This window comes from Falco biarmicus, chromosome 2 (assembly GCF_023638135.1).
Source record: "Falco biarmicus isolate bFalBia1 chromosome 2, bFalBia1.pri, whole genome shotgun sequence".
NCBI lineage: Eukaryota > Metazoa > Chordata > Aves > Falconiformes > Falconidae > Falco > Falco biarmicus.
Window position 1 is genome coordinate 27,016,171 of NC_079289.1, and position 18,470 is coordinate 27,034,640.

General features: G+C 41.0%; 1 protein-coding gene across 2 annotated transcripts in view; it reads right to left on the reverse strand.

The window, feature by feature from the left end:
• CCDC169 (coiled-coil domain containing 169) overlaps positions 1-15,308 on the reverse strand; it is a 51,597-nt gene extending 36,289 nt beyond the window's left edge. The window contains exons 1-4 of one of the 2 annotated variants that reach the window (XM_056329572.1): positions 15,005-15,308; positions 8,815-8,897; positions 8,252-8,362; positions 8,119-8,159 (exon numbers count right to left, since the gene is read on the reverse strand). In XM_056329572.1, coding sequence (XP_056185547.1) covers positions 8,119-8,159; positions 8,252-8,362; positions 8,815-8,897; positions 15,005-15,081 — 312 coding nt within the window. In that variant the 5' untranslated portion in view covers positions 15,082-15,308. The remainder of the gene's footprint in view (positions 1-8,118; positions 8,160-8,251; positions 8,363-8,814; positions 8,898-15,004) is intronic. The other variant, XM_056329573.1, reaches the window with a different exon arrangement.
• Between the last annotated feature and the right edge of the window lie 3,162 nt (positions 15,309-18,470).

The window sequence follows — 18,470 nt, forward strand, 5'->3', positions numbered from 1 at the left end:
CCTAGTCTGATTGTAACTATTACCTACCTCAAAGCACTTTGTAGGAGATATGTGAGAGACACTGCCTTAATTTTCTCTTCTGTCTATCTCATGTGGATACATAAAGAGATTTTAACCTGGACTGCAGACTGGTTAAATTTTTCTTACAAATCAAAAGATCAGACTTGTGTAAGGAAATCTCAAATTGGAGGAGAAATGAGCATATGTGGAATAAATTGTGAAGAAAAAACTCAGGGTAGCTGATGTCTTCTATCCTCAAAAAAGCCCATGGGCAGGAGTCTGAATAGCTCTCTTAGTAATGCTGTCAGTATCTTTCCTAGAGCAATGGCATTCATTACTGGAGGCTGAGTTTAGCGGCTTTTAGATATGATTTTTCTTGAAATGTGGTCACTATCCTTAGTTAGAGCTACAGGTATGTGCAAAATTTTGCTACAATGTTTGGCTAGAAGCCAGTCCTGCATGTAAGAATGCAAAACAAGTATTTTGCACCCTGTGCAAATTGCCAAATATGCAGTCAAGTTAAATTGACTAAGCTGGCATTTTAAAATGGAGCTTTACTGTCTTCAGGCTAAACCGTGTTTTCTTGATGCTTGATACTGTGCTGTAGCTACTAAGGCTTGCTCTTTTTGCATCTTACTGCAACAAGTATTTGCACTGCACGTAGCTGCTGAGCAGTGAAAAATGTGCACGTTCACGTACCAGTAGAGGCCAGTATACACCACCTTAAATCCATCCATAACTAAGTAGTTCATGTGATAGAAGTGAGTGGAAACATTTACCCTTCCTGTATGTTTTTACACTTACAAAGCAGCAGCTGTTCTGGCTTATAAGCAGAAAATTTACATGTTACCATGCTCTTCAATTTGCAGTAGCAGTATGTCAGCAGCTGAAAGAAGCTCTGACATAAGCATATGGAGAGGAATAAAAAAAAAAAAAAAAGTGAGAAAAAAATTGGTGTGAGTGGCTGTTTTAAATTAACTTCATTCATTTATTTTGTGTTGTGGGTCTGGGTGGGGTTTTTTCATTGTTTTTTTAAGGTCCAAGTCTCCCTACAGTGCTTCATCTTGGTCTGGAAGTTTGTATCCCTATTCCAAGCCAAGATCAGGTTCTTCCCCCTCTTGCTCCTGCTCTCAATCATTTAGTTGTGCCCACTCTCACTCCTACTCATGATTGCCGCCATATCAAAGAAGAGGCAATGGGAAGAGTCGTAACTATCGTCGTAGGTCAAGGTCACATAGTTATCCCCATTTAAGGCCAAGGTCACCCTCATACAGAAGATAACCATGCAACACCAAAGTCTCCAGTATTGAGGCCACTCTCCCACTAAACAGACTACACCTTAAGGGGAAGGACAACAGGAGTGTTTCAACAGATACAGAGAAGTTCCACCATATGATATGAAAGCTTACTACGGCAGACGAAACCAAGAGAGCCCATTACAGCAGAAGATGTTGAAATGGGCTCATGCTCCCAAGCAGAGATGGGGATAAAACTTTGGTTGTGTATACCTCTCTATAACTGCTTGCTTACATGTTGAAACAAGAATGTATATCTAATTTATCCACAATTGGTAGAAGCAGGACGTGAAGCCATTACCAGATCAGACAGTCCCCAGTCTGGTAAGAATCTTGTGTCTTTGTTAATTAAATGTAGAGTTGGAACATAATTGATTCTTCATCATCTTAGCTAGTGGACTCGTCTTTTCTCTTGTCTGTTCCTATTTGAAAAAATACTGAAGATTTAGAATTGAAACAAAAGCTGTTTTATGAAGCATTACAAAAGACAGTGCTGTGTATCTCACCCATTATGACTATACGCTTTTTTCCTCTTAGCACTAGTTCTACAGGAGGAAGCCCCATTAGAAAGAGTGGAGAAAATCCAGATACAAAAGGAACTGTCATTATGAACATGGAGGAGTATAACGAGGATATAACAGCACTTGCTGAAAATGTCATTATGATGATCTAGGTCCCTCAGTCAAAGTGGAATAAAGGTGACTTTGAGTCTGAAGAGGAAGATATTAAACCTACCTAGGTGCCCACAGACGTAGGAAAACCTGCTAGCATAATAAAAAAATGTGAGTGCTAAGCTGCCAAACCCTGTGCAACACAATGAAAAAGAAATAGAGCCTTTGGAGGGAACACAGGTCTGCGAGGCACACAGCAGGCAGAGGTGAGGACTTTCAGCCCAAAGACAAAGCAGGGGGTAAGGCTGGCTAATGTCCTAGTCTGGGTGTTTTCATGTAGATGTGCCTGTGTTTTGCATCCAGCTTGCACGACCAGTCTGTTCTGGATTTTCTTGTTACTACTAGTCAGCATTTCTTAAGACCCATCCCACTTTTACCACCACTTTCTAGTGTGCCAGTGAACTGCTTTCCATTGTGCCCTGTCCTTGTAGTTCTGACTGTCCCCGTAGACCCTGGCCTTCCTGCGTGTCTAACCCTGCCTCCTAACGACCTGGCCGCCAGCACAGGAAGGATGCTGGGGCTGCTGCTGCTGCTGCTGCTGCTGTGCTCACTGCCATCAATTATTCAGGGCCAAGAGGCAGAGCGAGGAGGCTGGTGCTGCAGCAGGAGGTGAAACTGTTGCATAATTCATTAATGGAGCATAGTTTTTGTCTCTGTTTCCTTCTCTGCAACTCCCTCTCCCTATGTTTCAATGCTTTCCTGTGTTTCCTGTATCCCGTTGCATTTTAATTTCTCTTTCTATGTTTCTCTCTCTCTGGTGCCCTGGTCTTATTTTTTAATGCCTCCCTCTGTCCTGTACTCCATCACTTCTAAAATTTTCTTTATTTTCTTCTTTCCATCTCTCTGTTCCCATTTTTTAATTATCTCCTGTGTTTCTCATACCCCATCACTTTCAAAATTTTCTTAGTATGGTTCTTCCTATCCACCCCAGCATCCTAGTTTTTTTAATATTCCTGTGTTTCTTGTACCCGATCAGTGTTTAAATGTTCTTTCTACATTGTCCTCTATCTCCCTGTCTTTATGCTTTACTTCTTATTTATATTTCTTGTACTCAGTTGCTTTTTAAAATTCCTTCTATGTCCCCCTCTATCCAGCTCCCTTTCTTGATTTTTTAAAAGTTCTTCCCTATATTTCTTGTACCCATCACTATTTAATTTCTCTTTCAACATTTCCCTTTATCTGCCTCCCTTTCCCTGAATTCTAATTCCTTATTTTTTTCCATATACACTGTCACTTTTTAAATTCTCTTTCAATGCTTCCTTTTGTTCTCATCCATGTTCCTGCATTTTCATTCTTTCCTATGTTTCTTGCAGATTGTCCCTTTAAAAAATTTCTGTGTCTGCCTCTGATTCCCTGTCCCTGTTTTCTAATCCCTCCCTGTCCTGTACCCAGTTGCTTTAAAAATTTTATTTCTATGTCTCTATTTATTTAGTTTCCTGTCTTTTTTTTAATTTTTTCCTTTCCATAGTACACTTTGTCAATTTTAAATTTAGTTTCTATGGCTACTTTTATGCAGTTCACTGTCTTTATTTTCTAATTGTCTCCTGTCTGTCCTATGCCCTGTCACTTCTTCCAATGTCTACTTTTATCCAAGCCCTGAATCAGCATTTTTAATTCTTTCCTGTGACATGCACCCCGTCACTTTTAAAATTAATTTTGTGTGTCTTTTTTCCCCTATTCTTATTTTTTATTTATTCTTGTCTTTTTCCTTAAAGCCATCACATTTTAAACTATGTTGAAGTTTATCCACTTTGCTGTCCCTATTTTTTATGTTTTCCTTCTATCCTGTGCCTTGTTGCCTTTTAAATTTTCTTTCTATGTCTACTTTAACCTATTCACTGTCTTTCTTTTTTAAGTTATTGCTGTCTGACATGTAGGACATTGCCTTTTAAATTTTCTTTCTATGGCTAGTTAATTAGCTTTCACTGTTCTTTAATTCTTTCATCTGTCATGTACCCCATCACTTTTGAAATTTCTTTTCTATGTGTACTTCAACCTATTAACTGTCTTTATTTTAAATTTTATCCTGTCTCTCTGTGCTGGTTTTGGCTGGGGTAGAGTTAATTTTCTTCATAGTAGTTAGTATGGGGCTATGTTTTGGATTTGTGCTGGAAACAGCATTGGTAATTCAGGGTTGTTTAGTTATTGCTGAGCAGCGCTTACACAGAGTCATGTCCTTTTCTGCTTCTCACACCACCCAACCAGTGAGCGGGCTGGGGGTGCACCAGAAGTTGAGAGGGGACACAGCTGGGACAGCTAGCCCCAACTGACCAAAGGATATTCCATACCACATGATATCATGTCCAGAATATAAAACTGGGGGAAGAAGAAGGATGGGGCAGACATCATCAATAATTTTAAAATTAGGTTTTGTGTTTCTTTAGCCCCCTGGCTTTTTACATTTTCCTTCTACTTACATGTCTTAGTTCACTGCCATTACTTAATTTTATTTTCCTTAATCCCTGTTGTTCTAAAAATTTTCTGTTTGCTTTTATTCCATTCACTCTTTTTTGCTGTCTTTATTTTTTTTCTCTTTCCTTATGGCACTCACTTTTTAGTTTTCTTTCTACATCTCCATTTTAGTTCGCCGTCCCTATTTTTTTTCCATTTATTTCCCCAATTTGCATTGCTTTTAAATTTTTGTACTTTTATGGTGTTTGCTCTCTGTATTTCACTGTCATTTCTTTTAAATATCTCTTGTCTTTCCTTAGTGTCTTCGCTTTTTAAACTTTCTTTCTACGTCTGTTTTAGTTTGCTTTCCCTATTTTTTAGTTTTTCCCTTTATTTCCCTCATCCCTTTTGCTTTTTCAAATGGTTTTTCTATGCCTACTTTTATTCCCTTCACTGTCTTTTAAAATATTATTTCTTCTCTTTCCTTGGCACCCTCGCTTATTAGTTTTTCTTTCTATGTTTCTGTTTTAATTCATTGTCCCTATTTTTCACGTTATTTCCCTAATCCCCCTTGCTTTTTAAGTTTTCTACTTTTATCTATTCGCCATCTTTATTTCAATGTCTTTGTTGCTTGTCACTTTTAAAATGTTCTGTATCTACTTTTATCCCATTTGATGCCTTTAGTTTTGAATTATTTCTTGTTCTTCTGTCTCCGTTCTAGTTTGCCATCCCTATTTTTTGATCTTTTCATCTTTTAATCCTGTGGCTTTTAAAATTTCGTTTCTCTGCCTATTTTTATCTACTTTGACATCCCTATTTTAATTTTTTTCCTGTCTGTCTCATACCTCATTGCTTTTTAAATTTTCTTTCCATCACCAGTTTTATCAATGGGCCTCTTCTCATTTTTTAATTCTTTCCTGCCTGTCATTTAACACATCACTTAGACTTACTTTTTATGTCTGCTTTTATCCAGTTCACTGTCTTCACTTACTGTTTCTTGCATTTCCTTAGCACCTGTTGTGGTTTAACCCCAGCCAGCATGCCGGGAATTGTAGTCCACCACGGGACAGCACTGGAAAGGGACTGCACCAGGCAGAAGAGAGGGGACTCTCTGCACCCCAGGAAGGCTGTACCCTGTTGTTGTGCCTGATTTAATTTTTGAAATACGTTGCTCAAAACAAAATCTACTGTCTACTGTTGCCATATTATAGAAATTGTATCACCTTGCTGGAAGAATCACACTGCTATCTTTCCAAGAATCACACTGCTATCTTTCCAGAGAGCTTCATACAACCATAGAATTATTTAGGTCAGAAAAGACCTTACCATTAACCCAGCACTGCCAAGTCAGTCCACCATTAAACCACAGCCCTAAGTGCCACATCTATAGGTCTTTTAAATACCTCCAAGGATGGGGACTCAGCCACTTTCCTGGGCAGCCTGTTCCAATGCTTGACAACCCTTTCAGTGAATAATTTTTTCCTGTGCAATATGCATAAGAAATATATATTCCTATTCATACCCAACTGCAAGCTGAAAGCTGAATATCATAGCGTGCTTTTGATTAACATACACACACACACAATTTTATATATACCCACTCTCAGCATTTTTACTTTGAGCAAATGTGGATTGATGACTGGCTGCAAAGCTCTTTGTTTTTCTACACCCACTCACCACATCTGCTCTTTATTCTCATCTGTGGAGAAGCTAAATATTCCCACCTACTCCCTCGAGCAACTCTCCAAAACATAAAAAGGATTTGGATAAACCTATATGCTTAAACAGCACAAAATAATCTGTGTATTTTTTTTTTTTTTGTAGTGTTTTATCTCCTAAAAATTTAAATAAAACTGGAGCAGCTCTGCATTCTCCAAGAGTATCTGTAAATATACACTGACTTTTCCGATATCTTCAGTGAAAAAAAAACCAACATAAAAGATATCTATTTTCTTCCCCTCTTTCCAACTCCTGAAAATCAAAACAAGGAAAATGAAATATTTCACTAAATCCCTAAGGACTTTTTTTTCTCCCCTCTGGACAGACCATAGTCTTTAGGACAGTACTAAAACTGGCAAGAATGTTTACTACCTGAAAGCCATGTATCAGATCAGAAAGAGCAGTTATTCACACCCTGCTTACAACAGATAATCATTCCTACTAATAGGCCATGAAGCTTCTTCCAGGCTCAGTAAACTCCCATTAATCTTCAGAATCTGAAGCACAAAAAAGTCAGATGGAAACATTTCTGTAAGCATAAGCAACTGGAATAAAAATCATCACAGGCCTGCCTTATAATGTCCATTATTCCTACTTATGTGACAAGGCATTATCACATCTTTATCTACCTTCTCTATTTACAGAGTGAGTAAGACGCAAGGTGCAAAAAATTTCAGCAGACAACAGACTTAAGAAAAAATCAGTACTGAATATAAAATTGTTTTCACTTTATTTACAACTTTAGAAGAGTAGACGGCCAAAATATTTGCTGGTTTTATCTTGCCATTTTCTCCTCAAAATCGCAGAAAAATGTTTTATGCTTTGTTGAAATGCAGGTCATGAAATACGAATGTATTAAGGAATAACATTTTCAAAATGAAAACAGATACTTCCTTCAGTGTTGCAAAGATTCACTGTACAATGAGGAATTCCTGTAACTCTATTATGCAAAACGTTACTGCAACTATTCACCTATGTTACCACAGCTGATACAAAACTGGGAGTAGTGACTGATACACCAGAGCACTGTGCTGCCATTCTGAGGGGCCTCAACAGGCTGCAGAAGTAGGCAGAGAGGAATCGTATGAAATTCAGTTCACCAAGGGGAAATGCAGAAGAAATAACCCCAGGCACCAGCATATGCTGGGGCCCACTGGCTGGGAAGCAGCTTGGCAGCAAATGACCTTGGGGTCCTGGTGCGCGACAAGATGACCACAAGCCAGCTATGCACTCTTGCTGCAAAGGCAGCCAATGGCCCCCTGGACTCCCCATTAGGAAGAATGTGGCCAGCAGGTTGAGGGAAGTAATATGTCCCTTTTCCTTAGCACTGGTGAGACATATCTGAAGTGCTGGGTCCAGTTTTGGACTCACCAGTATAAGAAAGATATGGACTTCCTGAACCAAGTCCAGCACAGGGCTATGAAGATTGATTAAGGGACTGGAGCATCTGACAGATGAAAAGAGGCTGAGAAAGCTGGGACTGTTCAGCCTGGAGAAGAGAAGGACCCCAGCAATGTGTATAAATACATGATAGGAGTGAATGAAGAAGAGGGAGCCAGCCTCTTCTCGGTAGTGCCCAGTGACAGGACAAGGGGCAATGGGCACAAATAGAAACACATGGAATTCCATCTGAACACAAGAAAGCACTTTTTTTTTACTGTGACAGTGGTCAAACACTAAGTGAGTCCATGATTTTGTGATCAAGGTTTAAGATTTTTCATTTATTCACAGAACTAGCCCAGCTACTCCTTCTCATATGCCTTACTGCAGATTCAATCACACAACCTTCACTCCGTTAAAATTTTCACTGCTTGGTTCTCCCCAACATTCAGGTCTTACGTACCTCCTAAATAATGATTTTACTCTATAAATTTATAAGTAACTGCATTATCTGAAACAATAAAAAAGGAAGCAGGACTGATTGTTATGGTTTCTAGACCAAGGCTGCTGGTATTTTTTTATCATGAGAAAACAAAAGATTATACAAGTTCTTCAATTACAGTGTTATTTATTGCTAAGCAACTAAATGTCATAGTACTCACCACAGGCATTTGATCAAAGGTGCGAACAATGGACAGTTTATCTACAAGTAAGCAGAAAATTTGATCCATTGATATAATTTCAACATATAATCACTAATTGTATCAAAAGCCAGTTATGAATACGCGTTTCTACCTGCTGGATTTCCACGAATAAGCTCCATCTTGTCCTGAAGAATATTTATTTGCCTTTCTAGCCGTTTGTTCAATTCTACTTGTGTCTCGTATCTGGTTTTCCATTCATTACCTTAAAACAAATACAGGATTATTCTATCTTCCACATTATTTCATGCTGTTTAAAGTAAAACTTAGCATTTTTTCAAACTGTTCCCACTTTTTTTCTGGAGACTGAGAAAGTCTCAAATTAGTAATCCTCATAATGAGGATCTTTGCATACAAAAGAGCTCGAAAATATAAATCAAGGGATTTTTTCACAGGGCTTACTGTGGCCAGAATATTAACCAACTCTATGAATTCATGTTATTCATAGTTTCATTAATAATTAATGAAGAAAGCAAACATGGCAGCATGTAGCATTCCTTAAGTTCACATTTGCAACATCACACCTCTAATAGCCATGTCTGAAAAGGGAAAACTTGTATTTCTAAATAAAAATATGTATCTCTGTAGGGCCTTCACAAAATAATTAATATTTTTGTGTTTCCTAATCAATTAGCAAGACTGTTGTAATTCACTTACCTTCATCTTCAACACAGCAAAGTCTTTTTTCCAGCTCTCTTACAGTGTTTCCTAGTTCAAATATTGAGATTTCAAGGATTTCCCTGTGGTATTTAGAGAAGTCTATAAATTCACTATTGCATTAATCTTATTATTAAAATTACAAAGAATAAAGCAAATATATTTTCAGCTGAAGCATCTATTAGTCATTCCTATGCAATTACATCATCTTGCCCATGCTTTTTTAATGTATTTTTCTCTACAGATACTACAGTGCCTTAAAAACAATGGAAGCATTTCTATGTCATTAATAAAATTACTTCCATAAAAAACAAGACCAGTATTTCTTAAATTAAAAAATGTCTAGCAGACCATCAGAATTAAACAAATGTAGAAAAGACCCTGGCCTTAATTTTTCATTTAAAGAAGATGCCCAAGGAATATGTTTTTTGAAATGGGAATATGCCTGAGAGATGTGCTGTTTGAAATTCTAATTAATTCTTCATTTTGACTCACTAGTCAATGATTGTCATTTTCTAAATTGTACCCATAACAAAAACAATCAAAGCATACCATGTATTATGACTACCAGAAAATAAAGCCAGTGATTACATTGAATTAAACACAAAAAAACCCCAAAACCAGGAGCTAAAGCCATCATGTCTTTCAGTATCTTAACCTTGTGGGAAAATATATTTCTGGCAATTGATTACTTCTGGTGGGGCAGCCAGACAGCTGGCAAGTACTATGGAAACTGAGCTCTTTCTGCCTTGGAAGGTATGACCAGCAGCAGAAACTAGCAGAGGACTTTGGTGAGAGTACAACCCACCTGCATGCAACAGACAACATGCTGAATGACTCTCATCCTTTAAGATGTTACTTCAGTGTGCTACAATGAATCATAACCATCTCAATCACAGCAAAAGAAAATTACTGCTAACTAAATTATCGGCCATATTTATGCCAACAGCCTGGTTCTTTTTGGAGATGTCTATGGATAAATTCTCCTGCCTATGAGTTCTCAAGAAGTCAGCCCACACCAGTGTAGGTTGTAAGAAAAACACACCACACCACAACGCAAAAGCAGTTTGTGATTTTGTCCTTTAAAGTTGTTTGGAAAGTCAAGGTTTAAAAAAAAAACAACCAATGGTTCTTGGGTGCCTCCATTTTTCAGTGCCCAAACTGAGATACTTCAAAAGAACTGAGACCGAAACTCTTCAAATAAAGCCCTTTGGAAAACGCTTTATAATACCAACATGACTATAGATGCCTTTTAAATCTCACCCGAGTTCATTAAAACAAGCAAGACAGAAAATAGTGTTGTCCTATTTTTTGGTGTGTTTTATTATTTTAAAGGGGAGCTTCCATGTCAACACGGATCTTCTCTTTCTGAACATGTTCATAATGAGAAATGCTCTTAAGGAAATAGTTAATTGGCCTATGAGACATCAATGCTCTGATGATAGAGCTGATTAAGAAATGGTACCACCTGTTGCACTCCTCATGCTCACATTCAGTTGGTGACATTTCTTTTCTATAGTGTGAAACATCAGATTTCAACTGAAAGCTGCAGAAGCAAACCAACCCATCTTAAGAAACAGAAGAGGTATGCCTGGAATAAGGAAAGCTGAAGAGCTGAAATAGCAAAGAAATATAAAGAAGAGTAATTTCAGTGCAAGAAACACACTGGAGAACAGCAGGAGATGTCTGAATGGCAGGGGAGAGCTGGGTCTTCCCCTCCCTCCTTGCTCCATTGCTCTTTTTGTCTCTGCCAATGTTAAATCAGAGACAGGGGGACAAAGGCAAAGAAATAATGAAAGTATTGGTAACTTGCTGGAGACAAAATGGTTGTGGTGAAAGCCCCAGCAAAAGTTAGACTTGAAACATATAGGTCAAAAAGCTTAGATGCAGGAATACCAAAGGAAATTTGATTTCTGCTGCCTGTTTGCTTCCACTCCAAATGAAATATGCAGATGGCTAGGAAGAAGAAAGACAAAATCTTACTACATTGCTGGTATCATTCCAACACAAATAGATAAAGTTTCTGTAAATCAGATTTCTATCAACCTCTCAGTGCCTGGAAAAGACGAAATGATGACGACAGTGAGTGCTAAAATGGGATTTTTGGAAGGAAGTAACACTGAAAATTAGACACAGTCAAAGCTGTAACTAAAGCTGAGCTATCAAAATGAAATTGCTTTCCTTTCTAAAGAAATCCCAACCAGGTGCTTAGATGGATGCAGAGTGATAATACAGGAAGAATCAGTTCTTTACATCCAGTGTTTTCAGTTTTTAGTTTATGTTACCATTACAAGACTCTATACAACATTGCGTACATTAGATTTTATTATTCTTTCTGCACCATTAGCAAAACTGCCAGACAACTCCAATTATATTTTGTCCTGATGAAAGTGTGTACAGAAATGATAAATTGTCAGGTGTCAGACTGTAATTGCTACACTGACAGAAAGCTGTATTTTCATTTGGCAACTGAAACTGGTTTTTTTCAAAAAAATCCAATTATTATTATACATTTAATTCTCCAATAGCACCCAGAAAGTAGCCAGGGTGGAACCTCTCTATTTTAGTCAGTGTATGTGCAGTAAATCACAGTCCCTGCCCTAACAGAGGATGCAGAAATAAATCACATTGACCAACTTGGTAAATATTTCAGCTTTTTAATGTAACAGAGTATTTTGCATTTCTGGAGTTATTTCTAATTGTGACAGGAAGTGATGGTCACACCATATATTTTACTGTGAATTTAATGCAGCTGTGCCTGCCCAAAGACTCAGTCTGTACTTAGAGGGACTGTGGTGTGACTTTCCTGCAGCCTCACATGTGCTAAACATAGACACATTCAAGCACTATGAATCTTTCCCATGTCAATGGACAATTTATAGTCATCACAGAAGAAAGCCCTTAAATCCTTGAGGCTCACATTTAAGTCATCAGGGGAGCATAACTACATCCTTGCATACTAAGCATAACAAGAAAGCTCTCTTGAAAAGGGGAAAAAAGCACAGTGCAGAAAAGAAGGCTGTGATTGAAATGATAAAAGAAAAAAATTGCTAAGTTTCTCTTTAAGACAGCGTACAGGTGTTATTTTACTTGAAAGTGACAGCCACCTAGGATGAAAGCCATTTTCTTGCACATTTTGCTATCCATATCTGGATATCTGCTACACGTATCAGGCAAAAGGCTGCCTGAAGCCATTTTCTGTAGTGGAGAGAGAAGCCCGTGAAACATTACAGGAGAAGCTCAAGGCAAATCATCAGTTCTAGGCTATCAGCTCTATAACATGACAGATCTTTACCGATTCCTGTGGAAGACAAAAGTATATAGATGCCTTCAGAACCTATAAATGAAGCAGAAACAATGCTGCGCAGTGCAAATGGCACCACAAAGAAGAGCATATACAGTATTGAAAGCTACAGACTTCTCACACTCGCAGTCAGGAGCGTGCTGGGAAAATGCTGCAGCCTTCCTGGCAAGCAAAGCCAGAGAAGCTGAAATCTCACAAGCTGAATTAACACACAACTCCATCAACATTAGTAAGTAGCTGACATGCATATATATATATGGCTTTAAGATCTCTTTATTAAGATGTCTACTGCAGCATTATATGCCTTCTCTCTTTCTCTGAGAAACATTTGCCATGACATTTCCCAATCAAAACCTGTACTGAATCTTGATTACAGTAATTCAGAGTCAAATTTAAGTTGACTTTCATTAAAGCCTTTGAAAGATTTCACAGTACTACATCCACAATCACCGAGAATCAGCAGGTACTTTAGGTACAGACCCCCTTACATATATGGATGATTGAATTTACTCTTTGATGTAAAAAATCTCTTCTTCATGACTGTTAAATGAGAGCAGGAGGTGGGCTGTTAGCAAACTGCCTAAATGGTACAATAATCAAATAAGCCAGTAAAAAGAGGCATGGGTGAGATGGCTGTGAAAGAATGCAGACATCTATCTGCAAGCCAGTTATCCTCATCTTGCTTTATACCCAATGGAGAGAAACAGGCACCTCCTAGGGTGTGAGTCATCTCATGCTAAAACAGCCAGCCAAAGTAGGTCAGATGAATCACACCTTCAAAGAGCCCTTCTGTATTCACTGACTACACATGCCACTGGTTTAGATACAGATGTCTAACAAGCCTGGTCATCAACAGTCAGGTTGAATAAACAATCTCTGTGAGATCGACAATACTAGTATTGTCTGTTTGCACACACAAGATACACATGGGAAACATTTGTAGAATCCACCTGAAGCAACAAGTCTTTTACTGTCATGCCATCACAATAAAGTTTTTTATTAAGTATATATATTCCTTTCATTGGCAAATAAGCCACCACTTCACAATGTGTCCTGGACTTCGGGCACAGTCTCGCAGAAGATTCTCAGGGATGTTAGCAAGAACTTAAGGTACATAAAGAAATCAGATTTTCATTAACAGCAACAACAAAAAAATATATCCAAGCAGTGCAAGAAAGCCAATACCATTCTGCAGTTGATATGTAGAACACACATCCCACTGGCACACTACTATTCAGGAGACATAGTAAAAGGACATTTGCTTACATGTTGCAAGCATGTCTAAGCTCCTTTTTGTGTCATTTCAAACATGGAAGCTGTGTACCTATTTTGACTCTGTTAGTATTGGTTTCGCCCTTTCCATTAATGAATACACATTTTATAAAGTCCATAATTGCAGGACTAGTTTGAAGAGATCTGCAGCCCAGACACTGAATGAAACATTGTCCAGGGAGAAGTCAGCATGGAATAAAATGTTTGAAAATTGTATGGAAATGTAAATATTAAGGGTCTGACTTAAGACAGCATGGGAGCTTCTGACGTTTTCTAACTTTGAATTTATTAACATTCAAAAGGCAATCATGTTATTTAACACAGGGGAAAAATGTGTAACTTCCTAAGCAAACTGAGGAAAAAGCCTAGAATCCCACCACTGCAGGAGAATCAGCAATCATCAGAGCACTGAAACATTTCCTGCTTAAGCAAGGGAACTAACAGGGAGCAGTAACCAGTCCTCATCTTCTCTGCAAACTGCAGTAGAGAGATGCCATACCTTCCCTGTAGGTTTCAGAGATATTTGCTCATAGTAGAGAAAGGTGAAATCCAGCTTTCCAGATTTATTCAACGTTGTGCAAAGAAGTGTGTATTATGACCACCTCATTGTCCATCAGGTTCTTCTTCCCCCAGTCAGGCATGCACCCACATAAGGCCTCTAATGTTTTTACTCCATCATGGCTTCCAGTCCCAGTGTACTGGTTTTGGCTTGGGTGCGGTTAATTTCCCTCACAGTAGCTCATATGGTGCTGTTCTGGATTTGTGATGAAACAGCGCTGATAACGCAGTGATGCTTTGGCTATTGCTGAGCAGTGATCACACAGCACCAAGGCCTTTTCTTCTCACCCCACCCCACCAGCGAGTGGGCTGGGGGTGCACAAGAAGCTGTGAAGGTGACACAGCCAGGACAGCTGGCCCCAGCTGACCACCAGAGTACTTCGTACCACCTAATGCCTTGCTCAGCAATAAAACCTGAGGGGGGGGGTGGGGGGGAGTTTGCCAGGGCTGCCTTGCTTGAAGATTGCCATTGGCCAGCTGGTGGGGAGCAACTGGAGTTTTTCACATCGCTTACTTTTCTTGGGTGTGTTTGTTTCCTTTTTCTTTCCTTTATTACTTATTACACTGCCTTTGCCTCAACCCACGTATTTTCTCAGTTACCCTTCCGACTCTCTCCCCCATCCCACTGGGAGGGCAGTGACCACGCGGCTCTGCAGTGCTTAGCTGCCTGCTGTGGTTAAACCATGACGCCCAGTCTTGTCTTCCTCGCCTCTTCCGCACCAGCCTCACCTTTGGCTGAAATTATTTCTCCTGCATCTTCAAGCTCCTCGGGCCAGGGCCAGCGCCAGCCCTTTGGCCAGCTGTCCCTGTTGGCCACCGTGCCCCGTGACACACCCTGCCCCACCGCTCCCGGCTGCGCTCCGGCCGGGCCGAGCCGTGTCCCCCCCGGGCGCACAGGGCCTCCCAGGCCGCTCCGCACCCCCGCATCGGCCGGCGCTCCCGCCCCAGGCAGCAGCCGCCATTTTGCCGCAGGACGGCCGGGGCTTCGGCGCGGCTCCCCGGGACAGCTGGCGCCTGCGGAGCTCGGCCTCAGCCCCGTCCCCGCCGGGCACTCACTTCTTCCGCCTCTCTCGCCCCAGCTCCAGCGCCAGCCGGTCGGGGCCTGCCGCTCGCCCGCCGCCGCCATCCCCCATGCCGCCGCCGGCCCCCGCCCAGCGCGCACTCCCCGCGTCGGCGCCGTTGCGCGGAGCGACGGCCGGCGCTGGCCTGAGGGAGCGGCTCGGCGCGGCCCCAGAGGCGGCGAGCGGGGGTCCTGGCCCCCGGCCCGGTCACCCCTCGGGGCGCTCAACCCCAGACACCGCGGATCTCCCGCTGCCCGGGGAAAGCGGAGCGGGGGCCGCCCAGCAGCTGGCGTCGCCTTTCCCTGTGGCGGTGCCCCTCAGCCCGCCGGCAGCCGCTGCCGGGAGGCGGCTTCTCCGCTCTGTCAGGGAAGTCCCCAGCGTGTGGCTCGGGCCGCGCCAGGAATTAATGGGAAAAAACACAATACAGGTTTGGCCCAGTTTGCGTGCTGAGCTTTTTGGGACCTGGGATGCACAAATAATGTGCAGATTGTTCTGAACACTTGGACGTAAAGTAGCACGGTTTTAGGATAAGCGCTTTGACCCACACATAAAGGCTGGCACAGCATGGCAGGGCCCGATGGCCAAAGGGAGCCCAGCCGGCATGTTGGCATCCCCGGCAGTTGTGATCAGTGCTGGCCATAAAGTAGTTTGCAAGAACCTAACTTGCGACAGAAAGCTTAAAATAATCGGCCTTAATCATTGCTGATCAAGTCAATTAGTCAATATACACTGGCTAATATTTTAGTGGTCTGGATTCACGCTCAAAAATGTTTGATGTTGCATTTTTCAAACAAGGAATTTCAGATCTGATGGCTTCCTCAAGGTAAAGCTTTATGGGTGGACTGAATTAACCTCAGCTCAATGCTGCAAGAGTGGCATCACCTCTGCCAGGCTCTCCCTGTCACCTTCTCCGGCAGCTTCAGTGCCAGCTCTGACATCTAACTCCAACAGGCCAGTGCAGCTCAGGAAACCTAGAAAACTTGTACCAGGGAATGCATTTAATGTTTGCAGTTTCTGCTGGTTAGTGAGCTGAAACGGCTTACCAGCTACTCAGAAAAGCCCCAGAGCTGACGCAAAAGACAGGGTGAGACTGACAGCGACCAGTGTATTCTTGGATCAACTCACAATTTCACGCAACCTAGTGCTCGTTAGAGGAACTATCTGTTCGCTTTCTCAGGAAAGAGATGGACTGTAATTTAGCTTTACTGGTGTACTATGAAAAAACACAGGGTGTATTTTCTCAGTTCAAGTAATTCTGTTGCATAAGTAGCAAGCCAAAGCCAACAGCCCTACAGCTTGTTGGGTAACACAGGCACTGCTCTGAAGTTTAAAACAAGGGTAAGGGTTATGTATTACCATTACTTTTAACATAGCATAAATCAGCATTGCCATCCAAAAGTTGCCCCTGAGATCTTGTGAAATTTTAGGCCTAAGGTGCTAGTGCATGACACTGGAATGGCCCAGTCTAACACTTTATTGATACTGCAACAGCGGGGTCACTAATCCAGTGTCTGGGGGTAGAACAGTAGGATGGAGCATAAGAACCTTGGTCCTAAGAAGAAAAAGTCATTTTAATTTCATTTGTCTGACAGATTAGAGCAGGAGGTGATTTTTGACAGTCTCGAGTTATAACTGATGCTATCATCTAATCACTGAATTATCACTTGAGGTGTGGATTGAATTAAAAATTGACTGAAATACTTTAATCAAGAAACAAATTTTAGAAGAGTGCTGCACTGTAACACATTTAAATTTAGCTGCTCATTTTGCCTTCACAATTTACTGAATGCTACCTTTTTAAGATATAGACTGAAAACACATTCCATACCAAACCAGTAATTTAAGTAATGACTTAGACCTAGGTTAGCATCCATAAGTAACTCAGTGTAGTGAATCTTAACAGCTAAGGTGTTAATCAGTAACCATTTTTCTTGTTACAAGTTTTTGTGAAGAACTGCTTCAAGATTTAACTTAACCAGCCTACTGAATAGTTCTCATCTGGAGGGCACATTCAGAACTCAGAAAGAGCCCTGAAATCACACAGAAGTCTGAGAACAAAGAGCACATGGTAACAGGGCTAGATCCTGGCCACCATGTACTCTCTCTGCCCCAGGAAACCCTTCTTTGACCTACTCTCCAGGATACTTTCAGGTCCTAGCCTCAACTCAGATTACAAGTTATCCTAACTAGGTAAGTTCTCAGGAACATAAAGATGAGCCCAGACCATACAGGTTGGGTTGGCACAGGACAGCAGGTATAACCATGTGCTTCACCAGGTGGTTTGGGAACTGGAGTGGGAGAAGAGCCAAGGCGTCTTGTGGACTGAGGTCCTGCGTGAGCATGGTAAAACTTCAAACTGTCAATATTTTTAACAATCACAGCAGTAACATAATGACACTTGCAACACATGAGAATTTTCCTGCATTTCTTTATTCCAAATAAATTGGCTAAAATTGGATATGAATACCTATAAAGCTGCTTTCATTGTTTTAAGGATTTTAATGTTATTTTTGAAACTAAAATTTTCAGTAAGATAAGTTGGGAAACCTGGTCATAATGTTTGACATTATGTGGTTTGAAAACAGAATTTTATACTTGAATACATATCTTCAGATTATGTGAAGGCAATAAAGAGAGACTAAGACAGACCAGGTGCAGAAGACAAACATTTCAGTTATGACTTAATTTAATTGTTAGAAAGAACTAGTTATTTCTGTAGCACCAGTAACTAGGGTATGACTGGCTGTGTGGACAAGGAAAAAAGTGGTAGATGTATATTTTGACTTTGCCAAGGACTCTGATATAGCCTTCCATAGTACCCTTATAGCCAAATTGGCGAGTTACAGATTGGGTAACTGGGAAGTAAGGTTGCTGGAAAATTGGCTGGGCCATCAGGTTTAAAGTGTGGTGATCAGCAGTATGACCACTTTACTCTGGGATCAAACCCTGACCTAATACCTTGATTCTTTATTAACAACCTGGAAGACTGGGCATACCTTCAGCAAATTTGCCAATGATGATGAACTGAGGGGAGCAGCCTCTATGCAGTTGGGCAGGGCTGCCTTTCAGAGTGGGGTGTACAGCCTGAAGAGGCAGGTCGCTGAAAGGAACCTAATGATATTAAATAAAAAACAAATCCAATGTCTGGGATGGGAAAAGCCCATGGATCTGTACAGGCTGGGCATGCTAACAAGAATGCAGCTTCATAGGAAGAGACACGGGGTCCCTGGTGAACAAGCTGACCACGAGCTGGCAACACACCTTGCAGCAAACAAGGCCAACAGCCTCCTGGACTGCGTCAGAAGAACATAGCCAGGAGGCTGATGGAGATGGTTCTTCTGCTCAGTTCAGCACTTGTGGGACCACATGCTGGAGCACTTAGTTTTGGTCCCCCAAACAAATCCTAAGAGCTCCCTTAGGTCAGAGGCTGGCACACCTGGCCTATATTCAGCCTGGAGAAG